Raw genomic sequence first — 16733 nt, 5'->3', positions numbered from 1 at the left:
ATACATATGTGTGCATACAAGCACAATGTTGGTTGTTTACCCAGAAGAATGTTGTAAGAGTCTGAATCTCTCTATTCATCCATATCCACAGTCCTGCCATCCCTTGCCCTCCAAGCAGGGCTGTGGTGTTAATTCTTGATCTTTACAATAACAGGAGGAGCCCTTAAATCTGATGTCTGACCTACAGAATGGGAATTTTTGGAGACATCATCTTGGTCTCAGTTGTGGAATGAGACTAAGATGGAACTTCAGCTTCACCAGCCAGGAATCTGTTGTCATCATTTAGCCTTTTCTGAAATCAAAGGGACACAACCACTGAAGCACGTGTCCTCTGCCTCCAAGTAAGCTAGAGAGACAACATAGCATAGTGTCCAAAAGCTATGGGAGCCATCCTGTTGCACGTGAATCCCCCTTTGTGGCTCTGCCCCTTTCTGGCTTTGACCTTGGTAAGGTACATAAATTCTCACTACCTAAATTTCCTCACCTGTATGATGATAATAAGAATACCAACTGCTTAAGATTGTTGTAAGGGTGAAATTAGTTAATAGATATAAAGCACTTAGAATAGTGCCCAGTACCATGTAAATGTTAGCTTTGATTATTGATTATATGCATTGGGGAGCCAGGAAAAACTTTTTTTTTTTAGTTGGGCTTATTTTTTTAACTTTCCATTCAATATAATTTCATAGAAAAGTTATAAAACTAGTACCAAGGACTTCTGATGCCTTTTTCTCAGATTCACCTGTTAACATCTTGTGCCCTTTGCTTTATCATTTCTGCACGCTCCCATGCATGTGCTCGCTCACTCTGCATGCGCACATGCACACACGCATGCACATGCACACCCATTTCTTTGAGTCTTTGGAGAATAGTCTGTAGATATCATGCTTCTTTATCCATAAATCTTGTGTGTGTGTGTGTGTGTGTGTGTGTGTGTGTGTGTATGCTCGCCCGAGGACATTTTTTGTTCAGGTAGAGTGAGAGGGAGAAAGAGAAAGAGAGAGAGAGAAACATCGATGTGAAAGGGACACATCAAGTGGCTGCCACCCGCATGACCAACCAGGGCCAGGGACAAACAGTAACTGATGTACGCACCCTTAGCAGGAACCGAACCCAGGTCTCTCTGGACTGCAGGCCCACGCTCTAACCGCTGGGCCAAACCGGCCAGGGCTTTAGTGTGTGTTTTTAAGAACACAGACTTTCCCTTACATAACCACATTTATCAAGATCAGGAACTATAACAATATCCCAATAATGTCCTGTACAGCTTTTTTTTTCTTTTATGGTTTGAGATCTAATCCCAGACCACACATTACAATTTGTTGTCGAGTACTTTTAGCCTACTTTAATCTGGAGTAATTATTTGGCCTTTCCTTGTCCTTCATGATCTGGACTTTTTTTTTTTTAAGCATTCAGGCCACTTTTCTGTAGCATGCTCCTCAATTTGGGCTTGTCTCATATTTCCCCCTAGTTAGAGTCAGACTGTGTGTTTGGGCAGGAATATTGCAGAAGTGATATTTTGTCCTCCAGACACTTATCAAGAGGCACATAGTGTCAGTATGTCCTGTTCTGGCAATGGTAACTTGGATCACCTGGTTACAGTTCTGTTCACTGGGTTAACCCACTACAAAATTACCATTTTCCCCTTTGTAATTAGTAAGTCATTTGTAAGGAGACATGTGAGACTATGTAAATATCCTGTTCCTCATCAATTTCACCTGCTAGTTAAGGTATCCATTGATAATTCTTGGCAAAATCAGTAACAGTGGTGGTTGTAAGATGGTGATCTTCTGATCCTCTCATTCCTCTGCCTTCATTGTTACTCTGCTAGAAGGGAGATCTTTCCCTTCCCTTCACTCCCATCTAATCATTTTCTTCCGGATGGACTCACAGGCTCTTATTTGATTCCATAAATGATCTGTCGTCTAATAAATATTATCTTTTTTGATAAATTTGCTACTCAAATTGTCCCAGATTTGGCCAGTGGGAGCACCTTCAAAATGGCTCCCATGTTCTTTTAGCATGTCCCACTCATTTTTTCAGTGCTTCCTATTCTTTGTGCCATTATGTTCCAGGCTCTCTTATATTTTCCATGCCCCAGCCCTGGAATCAACTGTTTCTTCAAGGAGTCTCAGTTCTTTTTACTGTAGAAAGAAAAATGTTTGCTTCCCTGTCAAGGGTATTATAACTGAGACAGTCTCATCTCAGAAGAAAGTGGTTGGGCCGCCCGTCGGCTCTCCAGGCAGATCAACATTAGAACGAATGGGCCTTCATCTCATCACACAGCATGGGGCCCAATGTCGTCATGCTGTTTTCCTGGTTTGGAAAGAAGGCTGCTGAGATGTGGGGCCCAAAGTGACAAGTCAGTGATTGTCCTCTGAGAGCCCAAGAAAAGATAGCCTCTAGCACTGTTCTGTAGTTTTAAAGTAGTGATGGGTTTTGTTTTGTTTTTTAAAAAAAGGTAGAGTTGGGCATCCAAAAAACCTCATAAAAATGAAACTAGGTACTCTAGTTACATCCTTGTTCTATTAACATGTGTTTGTATATAATACTTATACTCATTCAGCAGCCCAAGGCTGTTTATGGCATATGATTCATAGTGGCATAAAACAGCAAGGCCTGTTCCCAGACATGCTTGAGAAAGACCTTTCTCTTCTGCATCCCATCACCTGTGGCCATGTATTTATTCGTCAGCTTGAGTGACAAAGCACTTCAGGTTGTCCTCAACACCAGGGGCTATCACCTATTGTTCCTTTGGCTGGACTTACTCCTCACTAGGCAGGCAACTAAATTTTCAGTATTGATTGCCAGTCCCATTCTGAGAGTAATTAGGGGTAAAAGTGCAACAGAGCAGCACCTCTGCTGGGACAGTATTGATGGGGGTGGGGGTTCTTGTAAAGAATTCCAAAGTCTCCTATCTGTTGAGTGAGGGTACTATGTACTTTAGAAGCTCAGTAATCCAAATGGGGTTTGTGGGCTGCCTTTCTCTTTTTACCTCTTCTCTTTTAGCCAAGAACTGGAATGTCTTTGTTACTGGCTGGCTAATTCACTGAGCTGGCATGAGACACACAGAGCCAGCTATAACTAGATTGGATTCTACTAATTTCAGGTTAAGAGCATTCAAAGCTGAGATGAGAAGCTGTGGAGTAAAGCAGCTTGCCACTTTAGAAGTCATTCGGATCCTGATCAAGTTGGGTGGGTACTGATGTGGACGTGAGGAGAGAAGAGCTGTGGTTTGTGGTCGGAGGCATAGGGCATGCTGTCCCACCACGTTCCACACTCCAGTAGTCCAGCGGTCCGAATGCTGGTCTGAAGGGTATGGGCATGGTGTCCTTCACAGGAGGGGCCTGGCTGTCAGTCAGTGAGATGATGAGACACACCAGCCTCCAGGTGGCTATTTGCACCTGCTCAGGGAGAGACCTGGGGACAGCACTCCCATGGCTGCTTCCATGGTTGTGACCTCTATAGGGAAAGGAGGACATTTGGGCTCCCTGTGGCAAGGTAGACCGGTCTGGCATCTCACAGAGTCCTGTTACTCAGCAGAGAGGTGGTGAAGACAAGACAATGGAGAGCAGGTCACAGAAGGAGGGGTGATTTTGAGCTTCCCATGACTGACTGCTCCTGAGCAGAGAGATTCCTGGTCACTACAGAGTGTGACAGGCAGGTTGCTTTAATTGCAGGCACCCCAGAGCTCAGCGCAGCTGAGCGGAAGGAGCTGGAGAACAAGCTGAAGGAGCGGGAGGAATTCCTGATTCCCATTTACCATCAGGTAGCTGTGCAGTTTGCTGACTTGCACGACACACCAGGCCGGATGCAGGAGAAGGGTGTTATTAACGTAAGTACAGTGGTTGCTGCTTCTGACTTGTCAGACCCAAGGGCGAGCAAGTGTATATCTCATGCACTCAGGCTCACAGGCAGGGAGTCGCTAGGGCCGGATTAAAACAGTGTGTGTGTGTATCAAACCATTTCCATTTTGGGGAGAGACTTTTTCCTTTTTCTCTATCTGCTATCATCCTAAAACAATTTATGATTTAGGTTACCTCCTGGACTCCTCAGGAGGCAAACTCCATTTTAACTGGTGGGAAACTGAGTCACATGAGCCTCCACTGGGGAGAGGTGCCCAGGTGCTGCTCAGGCTTCAGATACTACAGTGTCAGTTCCAGCAGCAGCTAACTCACACTTGATTTGTGTACAAGTTGTTTGAGCCATTTGCTCCAACCCAGTTCCTCACTCTGGTTACCTGGGAATTCACAGCCCCCTTCCCAGAACATCTCAGTCGTGAGTAGGGTTGCGCGTTATCCATTGCTGTGCACAGTGCTGTGGTCAGCAGGGCGGAGGGGCTAATTCTGAACTGGGGGCACATCTGAGGAACAGGGAGCTCACAGCCAGCTTTTAAGTCTCTGAGCAGCTTGCTGGAAAGTGAGTTTTGTGCCTGTGGAGTTCCCTCTGGACTGGGTACTGAGCAAGGATCGGGACTGGGGTGACTAAGTTTATTCTTGTCTGTATATAGGATATCCTGGATTGGAAAACATCCCGTACCTTCTTCTACTGGCGGCTGAGGCGTCTCCTGCTGGAGGACCTGGTCAAGAAGAAAATCCACAATGCCAACCCCGAGCTGACTGATGGCCAGATCCAGGCCATGTTAAGGCGCTGGTTTGTGGAAGTGGAAGGAACAGTGAAGGTAGGTGGGTAGCCTCAGAGAAGCCTTCATGCTACGCTCCTCACCTCCACCTGAGAACTGCAAGGCTTGTCATCTCAGAGTCCCCAGGCCTCTCAAGTCAGGAGTGGAAGGGAAGAACAGAGGCCTAAGCTCTGTTTCCTCCCCCCCACAGTGACATGTTGTGATGTCTCATCAGAAGAGGTGGTACAGCATTTTTTGCAGCTTGTTCTATCCCTCAGCAAACTTTTTTGAATACTTAACTAAATACCAGATACTGCATTAGGCCCTGGGGACATGGCAGTTAGAGAGGCAGATGGGCCCAGCCAGTATGGCTCAGTGGACTGAGCATCATCCCATGGACTGAGAAGTTCTGGTTCGATTCCCAATCAGGGCACATGCGCGGGCTATAGATTCAATTTCCAGTAGGGGGCGTGCAAGAGGCGGCCGATCAATATTTCTCACATTGATGTTTCTATCTCTCCCTTCTCTCTCTAAAAAAATCAATAAAAACATTTTTAAAATTTTAAAAAAAGAGGCAGATGGTGTTTCTCTTTATACAGCTCACCATCTACAGGGAGAGACAGTGGTCAAAAGGCCACATACAACAGTGAAGCTGATGTTAAACAACAAACCAAGGACATCGCAGAGCCCAGAGAACGATGCCTGACCCACCCTTTGGGAAGGGGAGGAGAGTCTGGGAAGATGTCTAGAAGTGATGTAGCAGAGACCTGAAAACAAAGTAGATATGAGCCAGAGGAAGAGGTTGGATTTGGGTGTAGGAGGAATGTTGTAGGCAGAAGGAACAGTGTGTTGTAAGGCCTGATAGCAAGGGTATCGTGCATTGAACATATCTCAGGATAGCTCAGAGGTTGGGATCGTGCGGGGCCGTGGAAGCTGTGTTGAGGGATTTGAACTTGGGAGGCCACCGAGGCATTTTAAGCAGCAGAGACACTGTCTGACTTGTGTTGTAGGATGACTGCTCAGGGGCTGTGTGGAAGATAGAACTGAAGGAGGCAGGAGCAAGGCACCTAAGAGAGGTGATGGTAATTTGGGTAGTAGGTGCTGTGGCCACCGAAGATGTTTTAACTTCAAATCTGAGCTGGAAGGAAATAGGAGCTATGAATCCAGGGTGTTCTTGGGGTGATCTTATAGAGGGCACATGCCTTGGATCAGTGACCCCCTGAGATGGGGTCCCCAATGGTTTTGCCCCAGGGTTGGAGATGAGGTGCATCTGATGCCAGGACAACCAGGCACGAGCATCTGCCCCTGGAATCCTGGGCTGCAGAAGGCAGTCCACAGGAAGATGGGAAGGAAAAGTTATAACTTTATTTCTACTAAGTAAAAGAAATTAACCTTTTGTTACTAGTACATAGATTAAAAGTAAATCGCATACATCATATAAACATTGTATCAGAATACTGGTAGTATGTGCTAAAAATACATTTTCTCTGCCCTGACCGATTTGGCTTAGTGGTTAGAGTGTCGGCCTGCGGTCCAAAGAGACCTGGGTTCAGTTCCCACTAAGGGCATGTACCTTGGTTGCAGTTTGTCCCCGGCCCTGGATGGGTCATGTGGGTAGCAGCCACTTGATGTGTCCCTTTCACGTCGATGTTTCTCTCTCTCTCCCTCCCACTCTATCCGTCCTTAGGTAAGGATAAAAAGTGTGTGTGTGTGTGTGTGTGTCTTTTCCTGAGAGCTATGTGATCAGAAGCATTTGGTGACTGCTGGGTTAGAGTCCCTATGGGGCGGGCACTGCAGCCTCTTTCTGGAAAGCATCGCTGAAGTCTCTGCCTTCAGTTTTAAAGTCAGTGAATCAGGGTCCTTCTAAGATTCACCTTTGTGTTAAGTCTACTCATTTTTTTACGACTGAAAAGCCTCTTTGGATAAATATTTCAGATGTGCAGCAGGGGAGTGCAGCCTTATGTGACATTTGGTTCAGGTTAAGGTCAGTCTGTGGCATCATAATTGAGTGAGACAATTTTGTCAGTGGCTACTGGCAGCTTCTAGTGGAAGTTGGCATTGAAAGTCACGCAAGTGTAAAATAAGAGGTTGTTCTCCAGTTAAGAGTGGCTGGCTAGGTAAATGGAGTGTGTGCGTGTGGCCAGGAGAGGCCTGTGCCGCCTTCCTACCACATTAGTCACTAATGGACGTGCACGGCCTCAGTAGGCACAGGATGTGGAGAAGGAACCGCTTTCCTCCGAGCATGAAGTGAGTATGGATAGGCCCTCCATGCTCCTTAGCGTCCTCCCAGGGGACGTATCTGAGGAGGAGGTCATTTCCATTTCTTATCGACGGAGATAATGTTGACTTTGTGGACAGACTCCTGGCTGGAAATCAAGTACAGAAGACAACCTCAGCCCCATAGTTCAGGGGGAGGTTGCCTGAGATCATGGGCCCTAACTATACCCAAGAACTGAGGCTGTTTCCCTTGCCCCCATTTACAAAAGACAGCTTTCTCCTGAGCCCTAAGTTTAGGACAGCCAAGGAGAGAAAGGGTGGGTGATCCTGCGATATGGCTTTGAAACCTCCTTCTATATTCTGCAGGCTCAGCAGGACCTAGTTTAGTGTGGGGTGGGTGATAAAATCTGCAGCGCCCTTGAGAGAAGAAAGTGTAGCAGTGTTCAAAAGCCGACTGCGCTGGCTCTGAAGGGCTGGCATGAAATCTGCTCAGTGTTGGGAATGGCTTAAAACTGTCGTTTTGTTGGTCCCTCAAAAAGTGATAGATACTGTGTACTGTGGCTCTCAAGTGCAAAGACTGGCTGGTCTAGATCCCGGCTTTGCACCAAGAAGTGACCCTCTAATCCTTGTTGTGGTTACTGGTAGGGAAAGACATTTAGTGATAGGTATCTATTAGCCATGCTGCGTGTTCTTTTATTTCCCCCCAGAGAATTTGCTTTATTAATCTTAATCCTGAAAAAAGAGATTCTGGGACTGAACATTTGAAGACACTGTGATACTACATAACTGAGCAATGTAATTCTTTTGTTTCCCTTATTGCAGTGATTTTCAACCTTTTCATCTCATGACACACAAACTAATTACTAAATTCTGTGGCACACCAAAAGAAATAATAATTTCCTACCCTTTTTGCTCCAAAGTGACTTTTTAAAATCCTCACACAAGAATATGTTTTTATTGATTTTAGAGAGTAGAAGGGAGGGAGAGACGTCGATCAGTTGCCTCCCCAACCGGGGATCAAACCCACAACTTTTTTGTGTAAGGGTGACACTCCAACCAACTGAGCCACGCCAGCCAGGGTCAAAGTGACTTTTTAAAAATCAGGTGCCTATATTTGTATATAAAGATTTCTGGTACCAAGAATTAACGAATCAGATACAACCTTATTATGCAACATGACCAATAAGATGTAACTCCATTATTTGACCTATATATTTATGGTTCAAGACAGGGCATTCACACAGAACGGCTATTGTTGTGTTGGCTGTTGTCACTTTTTTGACAATCTAAGGGAAAAGAGTTCAGATATTGCATGTTTTAAAAATTGCAGCACACTGGTTAAAATCGTTGCCTGCTACTGTCAGTTACAAGATTCTGTTTGAGTCCCTGGGACAGTCCTATTCTAGGAAATAGGTTTATGGTTCATAGTTTCACTGCAGGCAGATGAAAAGCATCACTACACAGCTCCCTGAACAAAATAAGAATGTAGGTTTAAATTGAGTCATAAGAACATGGCACACATTTGTTTCATGGGCATGTTTTCTCTCTTAATTCTTAGATCCACAGTTTGTGGTTTTTCAAACCGACTGATCCCCCCCAATAGTAGAAATTGAGATTGGAACTCTGCCTGGACACAATTCTAATGGATCCTAAAACATGGGTTTTAGAATCTCACTAACTTTTTGGATCCCAGCTTTGCCATTTACTGGTGTGGGCATATTATTTAAGCCTCTGTTTCCTTGTGTGTAAAATGGGGATGATGTTTATTTCACAGAGTTCAGTGGGATTTAAATGACATAATAAGTAAGTATGGAGCACATCAATAGACTAAATATGCCAGTCTTTTCATCCTCTCTCAACACAGCTTGTTAGAAGGTTAAAAATAATAATAATAACAATGTAACACAGACTAAGAGTTAAAGATGTACAATTTAATGATCTTGGCAGGAGAGCAGTGGTTCTATGAGCATAGTATATTCTCAGTAACTGTTCTTAGCTTTGCTCTAGTTTATCCACAACCTAAGATGTCATAATACCTTCCTACTGTCCCGGTATCTACCCATTCACTCTTATTTTGGGTAAGATGTGAGATGTGGTCAGTGCGGGCCTTTGTGAGGCTGATAGAGAAACATCATTGGTAGGGTCATTTGATTTCCACCATCCTCAAGGCCTGGCCTCGAGTTACCCATGGACAAGTCTATGCACCCAACTTCTGATTTAGGGCCACAGAGGCAGGAGGTGAGACAAAACCTGGACAGCATTGCTTGGCCCTGAATGGGCCTGGGGCTGAGACTGGAGTGGCTCTCAGGAGACCCCAGCCCACATGGCTATTTGCTGTTGCACTCCAAGGCCTCAGAGAAAGATCGCATTGCTGGAGGTGTCTCCAGGAAGCTCGCATCCATCAGGCAGTGCCCGAGTCACTCCCTGGCCCTGCCGTACCACTGAGTAAAGAGGACTTAACAGCTATCGATAGGTTAGAAATGAAACTTTCCAAACAGGTCATTTAGATTTTGTAAGATAGACTAATTACTACATACAATTAGTGAGGCTGAGTAGTGCTGGAGATACTTATCCACTGATGCAGAGAGAGATAAAGTGCCTGCTGAACATTATTGTAAGACCACTGTAGGGATGTTTAATTATCAACATTTTATTGGTATTAAAATGTTCTGATTGGGGAGTGTCAGGCAGGTGACATATGGGCCCAGGCCTTTGATGAGGTTAGCAGCCCAGCATTTCACACTTGTTTAAAATCCGTACTGGGACACTAGGAATAATGAGTCACGTTTTTATAATTTTCAGGAGGAAAATGGATTTTTTTTTTCTGGGAATAAGTTTGGCTCATCCTTCTAGATGGCTGGAGTGAGGAGTCTCACAATTCTGTTCTAAGAGGGCAGATGAAGACGGTAGGCTCCCTGACCCAGCAGGAGGGACCCTTGCTTTTCCCCGGGGAAGGAAGGAAGTTGGCTCACAACAGTGTGTTATACCTCCCAGGTCTGTTGCAGAAAAATCTGTGGCACTGTGGGTGCTTAAGTTCGTTTACTCTTGCTAAAAGTGCAGATGACTCTGATCTGTGACCTCTCTGCCTTCTTGTACCCGGTGCTGTGAGCTGAATTTCAGTGGAGTTTCGGGTTTGGCCTTTTGGTTGTCATCTAGTTGCTATGCTGTGAACAGTAGATTACTCATAGAAGGACATTTGCAAAGGGGAGACTTTAGAGCAACAGTTCCAAAACCTGGAATGCATTGCTCTGGTCCCGTCTGAGAATGTTTTTAGTGTTTATATGAAACACCTAGTATACTGTGTGCTGCAGGAGGGGAAGGCAGAGGAGTTTCCTCTAGAGGGCAGCTGGCTTTACAGTGTTGTGTCTGAGCGTCGTTAGAAGCAGGCGTCTCGTTAGCTAATACATTACACCAATCAAGGAGTGTTATCTTAAGCCACAATTAATCTGCTCCCTGGCATATGTTGATAGGAAAGCATCATGCTGTTTCTTAATTAAAAGCAAACGGATTAAAAATGATTAATAAGAGTATTAAATATTCTCCTAAATGAAAGGCTTTGGGGTTCTTGGATAAACCTAGTTTTTTTTCATATTGAAATTCAAGTAACAGTCATTGTTTTAGTTTTTCCTACCTCCAAAGCTCTATAAGTAGGGACACGTTGAAAGTCCTCAAGCCACAGAACAGAAGTCTACATTACCAGTGATGGAAATGGAGATGTCAGAGTCCAGATGTATCCATCCACATGTAGGGTGTGCAGGGGCTGGAACGCAAGAGTTAAGACCACGTTGCAGGGAAAGCATCACCACCACCACCCTTGTCAACAGACTGATGATGTGGTACCTCCCTCCCTTCTGAACAAAAACATTTTCCTGCCCATTAGGCCCAGAGAGGCGGGGAGGCTTGCTCAGGTCTGTACCGTCTTGGCCACACCACCCTGACTGGGAGAGCTGATCTTTTTATCAGTGATTCCAGAGATGGGCAAATTTGGGGACAGAAAAAGAACTGGACAAAGAGCTAGAAAAGGCACATTGCTGATCCTGCGGTTCCTTAATAATTGTTAGAAATGTGGAAGTCATTACATGACATATAGTAAATAACCAGTCACATTAACTTGCCAGCTAAGTTAGAAATGGGAAGTGAGTCTGAAAAGAAACCATTCTTTTTAAAGGCACAAAGGAAGTTAGAAAACAGTGCAGGGCTGGTTCCTGTGTGCTGCCTCTTGAAGGGTGTGATAAACCAGACCCCTGGCACCTTGCAGGCCCTGTGACCACAGCTGTGGTAGGAACAGGGTTCCTGGGCCACATCTCAAGCCTCTGAGAGTCCCTAATGCACCCACCTATTAAATTACAGCACCAAACTCATTGTCATTCTGACTTTGACTTCGTTAGTGATAACAGAGAAGGATAGCGCACCTTTAAATGACGAGCTTTGTGTTTAATTACCCAAACAAAATGACATAAATATGAATGAGCCCTAATGGTGGTACTTGGTTTTCCGGAAACCATTAACAAAACGATTCCTAAATGATTTGTAAAGAAAATGAGAGGAGAAGAGCAAGGCTATTAGGTTTCTAACACACTCCTGAATTATTATGTAGTCAACTACCTAGGAAATACTGAGCTAAATGATCTTGAAAAAAAGAGGCAAGAGGGGGTTTGTTGAGTCTTTCAGGGTTACAGACGTCTTGACCCTTTTGAATACTCTCATAGAAAGTAAAATGGGTTTCTGACCTGGTGGCTGTCCCCTGGCGGCAGGACTTCCTTCGCATCAACCCCCTGCGCTGTGTATGGCAGGAGACTTCCACAACCAGGCAGCTTGTCTGCTGGGCCTGCCTGGGATTAGAGTCACATTTTAGGAATTAGGTTTCACTTTTTTTTTTTTTATCCTCACCCGAGAACATTTTTGCATTTATCTTCAGATAGAGCAGGAGGGAGAGAGGGGGGAAGAGAGAGAGAAACATCGATGTGAGAGAGACACATCGAATGGTTGCCACCCACACAACCCCAACCAGGGTGGGGACACACTGCAACCGAGGTATGTGCCCTTAGCGGGAACCGAACCTGGGCCTCTCTGGTCTGCTGGCTCTTGCTCTAACTGCTGAGCCAAACCAGCCAGGGCAACACATGTTTCACTTTCAACCACCAAACAAACCACCTGTCCCTCTCAATCAGCACTTTACCAAACAATTTGGTTTTAACTAGTTTCCTCAGCCTTTGTGGATTTGGTAGAGACCTAGAGTGACGCCCAGAGTCAGAACGTGAGCACTAGTGCCTCTGGAGGGGCCGCATGGATGGTCCCAATATGCAAGGAAGGGGAGGATGAGGACAGCTCCTGTCTGGAGGCCTGTTTTCACCTGTTCTACACTGTCAACAGTAACAGAGAATTGTGAACAACTTTTTTATGCTGAGCAAGTTCGGGGAGTGAATTTTCCAGGTATCAAACAATCAGGGTGTCCAGCCTGGCCCAGCCCCTGGTATTTGACCAGGGTTCATCTGTTTGCAGGCCTATGTTTGGGACAATAACAAGGACCTGGTGGAGTGGTTGGAGAAACAGCTGACAGAAGAAGATGGTGTTCGCTCAGTGATAGAGGAAAACATCAAGTATATCAGCAGAGACTATGTCCTCAAGCAGATCCGCAGGTAAGAGCCACAGTGGGGGTTCCTCTAGGAGAAGTGGGCTCACTTTTTGGAATGAAAAGTTTAAGAACAAATCTTGAGGTGATGATGCTTACAATCTTCGTGGTCTCTCTCTGCTGGGGACCACTGTAGTTGACCCACAGATGAACACAGAACCCTCACGCACGGTTCTTCCTCAGCTACTTGAAGACTTAGTTCATTATGCCCAACTGTTATCTCCACATGCAGGTGCTCCGGCTGGGCGAACGGTCCAGGGAGGACAGCTGATGGCGGTTTCCTGGGGAGCTGCCCCCCGCCCCAGCCGTCTGTTCTAGAGTCTCCGGCTGCTCTCTTGCAGGGAGTGGGGACGTGGGCATATTTTTTAAAGCATTTCATTTGGAAATATTTTCCTTACAGAAAAGTTACAAAGCTAAAAACAGTGCAAAGAACAAATCTGTGCCCAGATGTCCTTGTTTACGTTTCACCCCATTTGCAAGTGTGCCTGCTCTCCTGTCTAATCCATTTGTAGAACTGCTCATTTTTAGTTTGTCGGCTGTTCCTTCATGATTAGACTCAGACCGTATGTGCTCAGCCAGAACATTACATACTTGGTGAGGTGGCCGTCACGGGTTCCACAGCTGGAGACGCACGATGCCAGCTGCCCCTCCGGGTGTTAGTTTCGATCATCCGGTCAGGATGTTACTCAGTTTCTCCACTGTGTAATTACTGATTCCCCCTCCCCCCCGGTACCTAATAAGCAGTCTGTGGGGAGACACTTTGAGACCATGAAGACATCCTGTTCCTGATCAGAATTTTACCTAGATTTAGCACCCATGGAAGATTCCTGCTTAATCCAGTCTTTACGGGGGTTCAACGTGGTAGCTTTCCAGCTCCCGCACGTCCTCCTCAGTCGCCACTCCGGTCCTACTACAGCAGAGTTCTTCTTCCTCCTCCGTTCGGTTATATACTCACTATTGGTGTAGACTAATACGTTTCTATTTCTTTAATAATTTAAATTCATTATTATTTTGATGCCCAAAATGTTCCAGATTTAGCCAGTGGGTGTGTCTCCGTGCTGGCTCCACTGTCCTTGTGACATGCCTCATTGGTTTTGTGGAAGTACTTCCTTCCTTCCACCCAGGGGGATGTTTCAGGTGTATCATGTTCCTGCCTTGCTGCTGGGACACTTTTCACCTAGAAAAACCAGTCGTGTAGGTGCTGACTAGAGAGCAGTTCTTAAGCTGTGCTGACCTACACACTGCTGCCCCTCTCCCCCCCACCCCCAAATCTTCCTCTGCAGCTTGGTGCAGGCCAATCCAGAGGTCGCCATGGATTCCATCGTCCACATGACCCAGCACATCTCACCCACTCAGCGGGCAGAAGTCGTACGGATCCTCTCCACGATGGACTCCCCTTCCACGTAGGAAGAGCGCCCTTCCCACCTGCCCACCTCCAGAGAAAGGGCGAGAGCTGCCTGTTTCACAGAAACCACTGTAATAAGAAAGCACTGGAATCAAAGTGGCATTTTGCTTCCCCTCGAAAGTTTTCAGGTTCTGCATGACATACTGGGATAGGGTCACAAAGCCACGTCCCAGCCCACCAGTCACACCTACCCCACTATTTATTTATAGGCTGTGACGACAGTCCTCTCTCCCTGCACACACCTGAGAAGGCAATGAAGGGTACACACGTACCATGAGGTCTTACTCCACAGAAGCAGGGCTGCCCCTCCTGTCCTAACAGCCCCTTGGTCTGAGCCCTGGGAAATGCCAGGCAGTCAGCAACTGACAGTTGTCCCTGGCCCCATGAACCTGCAGCCACAGGCAGCAGGGGAGGGCTGGGGAGAGGAGGAAGCCTCAAGTCCGTTATTTCTTTACCCCCACATTCAGCCCAGTACACACTAGGCACGGGAGAGGAATCATTCCCACTCTAATCACACCAAGGTACCTATTTGTGAAGAAAATAGAGCATGAAATCGGCAGGCTCCATGGGAACTCAAGATGAAGGCAAAACCACATCCAAGGAGCAGAGAAAGAAAACAGACCTAGTCTCTGTTGTGGATTTAGAGGCCTCAACGTTGAGTTCAGGTCTCAGAATAAGTGGAAAGATGGAGACCACTACCCTGCATGTCACTGCTCAACAGGCCAGTGCGTGGGAGACCCAGCCTCCTCCCAGGGGCCCCACAGGGAGAGTGGGATTGGGAAGGTTGTTACTGTTAAGCCTGGAGCTTTGATGGTCACAGAGGTTAATAGTGCCTACAGAGTTGCTCTCCTGGCATCTACAGTCCTACTCCCTTTGGGTCTGGTCTCTCCCTGGAATGCACACAGGCAGCAGGTCTCCCCACAGCTGCCAACAGGAACCCTGCTGACATCTATGCTCTTGGCCCTAGGAACACAGACTCCACATGACCTTAAGACTGTCTACAACTCCCTCATGGTGCTGCTGTCTTCTAGCTCACTGGTCCCTGCCCGGCCAGCAACAGGACCTCCTCAACAGATGGTGGAGAACACTTGTTTATTTTCAACAACCAGTTTATTCAAGGAAAGAGCTTACTGATCCTCCCCCTTCCCCCCAGTTGGTGTTCCTAAAGCAAGAGTGGCAGGGGATCGGGGCATCCATTCCTACAGTGCAGCTAATTGCACTTGGCACCGATGACCAAGGAGGAATCACTAAGATATTTAGAAGCACCGGTATGAATACTTGTGTACAAGCTACAGTTTTGAGCCTTAACCCTGTAGTTCACACACAGGAAAGAGTTCTACTTCTCCTTCTTTGGGAACTGTGCAGATGGGCACTGTGTGGCTGGGTATGTCACTGACTGCCCCCAGGAGCTCAGAGCTTCAGCCAGGCTGCCCTGGTACAAGATGCAATGTTTGGCACCATCAGAGAAGGGCGGGAAAAGGTGGGGAACAGCTTTCAGTCCAGGAAGACGCGTCCACTGTTGCTCGTATCTGCTAGCCCGTAAGAACTAAATTCATCTGTGACCAGATTATTCCTCTGCACTTTGCTACAATACATAAAACCCCATCTGCCAACAGCTGGTATGAAGGCCTGTGCTTGTGCTGGCATTTCTTCAGAGGCAGGGGGGTTACTCTCATGTACCTCCCCAACTTCACCAAATTATGACACTAAGTGAATCCATTCCTCTCTCGAACCCTGTAATGTCTATTCCGCCATCTCCAGAGCGCCTCACTTTAGGTCTTACCCTGAACAGGGATTTTTCAGGTGGAGAAGACAGAAGGAGCCACAGAATGTGAGCGATCTGATATTCCCACATGCAAGGTTACTGAGGCAGGAGGAGTGTAAATGATGTATTGACCAAAACTTGCTAGAGCTGAGGTTGCCATATTGTCTGTTCACCTTGTTCACAGAGCAGCCTTCCCTTGTCTCATTGAGAATTCGATGGACACACACCCTAATGAGCAAGGAGCTTCAGTCAAGTGTATTCTTTTCACATTTTGTTGAAATAAACTTCCCCGTTTGTAGAAGAGTCACTGTTTGTCATTTCAGCCCATGCGCAGCTTCTTGTTCTTGTTCCACTCAGAGCAGGGGAGCTTCCAGCCCTGGTGGGTGAGCCTCTGCTCACCTACAGAAAGCAGAACCATGTCATGATGGAGAGGTATGCACTGCTTCTCAAAGTGACAGTGTTCCGAGACTTGTTGGCTTTTCGGATACACACACCCTTGAACATGAAGATTTAAACCTCTTGGGGGTTGGTTTGCATGATGTGGGGTTTTCTGGTGAACAGTGAACCATTTACAGAGGTCACTTCAGGCCACTTTTATGGAGTGGTTTTAGATTCTCTTAATAATTTGGTTATTTAATAGACTCTGAATGCTAAATTTGAGCACCAAAAGGCACTAGGGACAGGAAACTCGTGTGTGCCTTCGACTCTCTGCCTCATTTTCTCTCCATGAAGCCATGCGTCTGCAACAAGAACAAACACCAATCCCTAAACATATACAAAGAAAGGTAGAGGCCACAAGACAGCAGGGAGGGGAAGCATTGACCTCTACTGATTATTAAACTCGGTGCTCTGTCTCCTTGGGATGTATAGCAAAGCAAAGGGTGACTTTTTCTAAAGCGAAATAAAATGTTAAAATATACACATATTATCTGTTTGAATCACCCTAAAGTAGATGCTCTAGAAAAGGGAGTAAGTAGGGAGAGTCAGGATCCAGGAGAAATTTGCTACTCTGTGCCTCCAGCTGCTGCACTCCAGACAGGCAGCCCGGGCAGCATCAAGGCCTCGGGCCTTCTTCCCTCCCCTAAGAGGCAGA

The 16733-nt window shown here is 46.3% G+C and overlaps 1 protein-coding gene across 2 annotated transcripts in view; it reads left to right on the top strand.

Moving 5' to 3' along the window:
* Positions 1–15926, top strand: part of ACACA (acetyl-CoA carboxylase alpha) — a 250284-nt gene extending 234358 nt beyond the window's left edge. Inside the window, exons 53-57 of one of the 2 annotated variants that reach the window (XM_036267833.1) lie at positions 3681–3835; positions 4511–4681; positions 12341–12477; positions 13754–13873; positions 14843–15926. In XM_036267833.1, coding sequence (XP_036123726.1) covers positions 3681–3835; positions 4511–4681; positions 12341–12477; positions 13754–13873; positions 14843–14861 — 602 coding nt within the window. In that variant the 3' untranslated portion in view covers positions 14862–15926. Of the gene's footprint in view, positions 1–3680; positions 3836–4510; positions 4682–12340; positions 12478–13753 lie in introns of both variants that reach the window. The other variant, XM_036267834.1, reaches the window with a different exon arrangement.
* The last annotated feature ends 807 nt before the right edge of the window (positions 15927–16733 follow it).

The sequence above is a fragment of the Molossus molossus genome, unplaced genomic scaffold (genome assembly GCF_014108415.1).
Source record: "Molossus molossus isolate mMolMol1 unplaced genomic scaffold, mMolMol1.p scaffold_m16_p_19, whole genome shotgun sequence".
NCBI lineage: Eukaryota > Metazoa > Chordata > Mammalia > Chiroptera > Molossidae > Molossus > Molossus molossus.
Note: the sequence above shows the minus strand (reverse complement) of the source record. Positions and strands in the feature narration are given on the sequence as shown.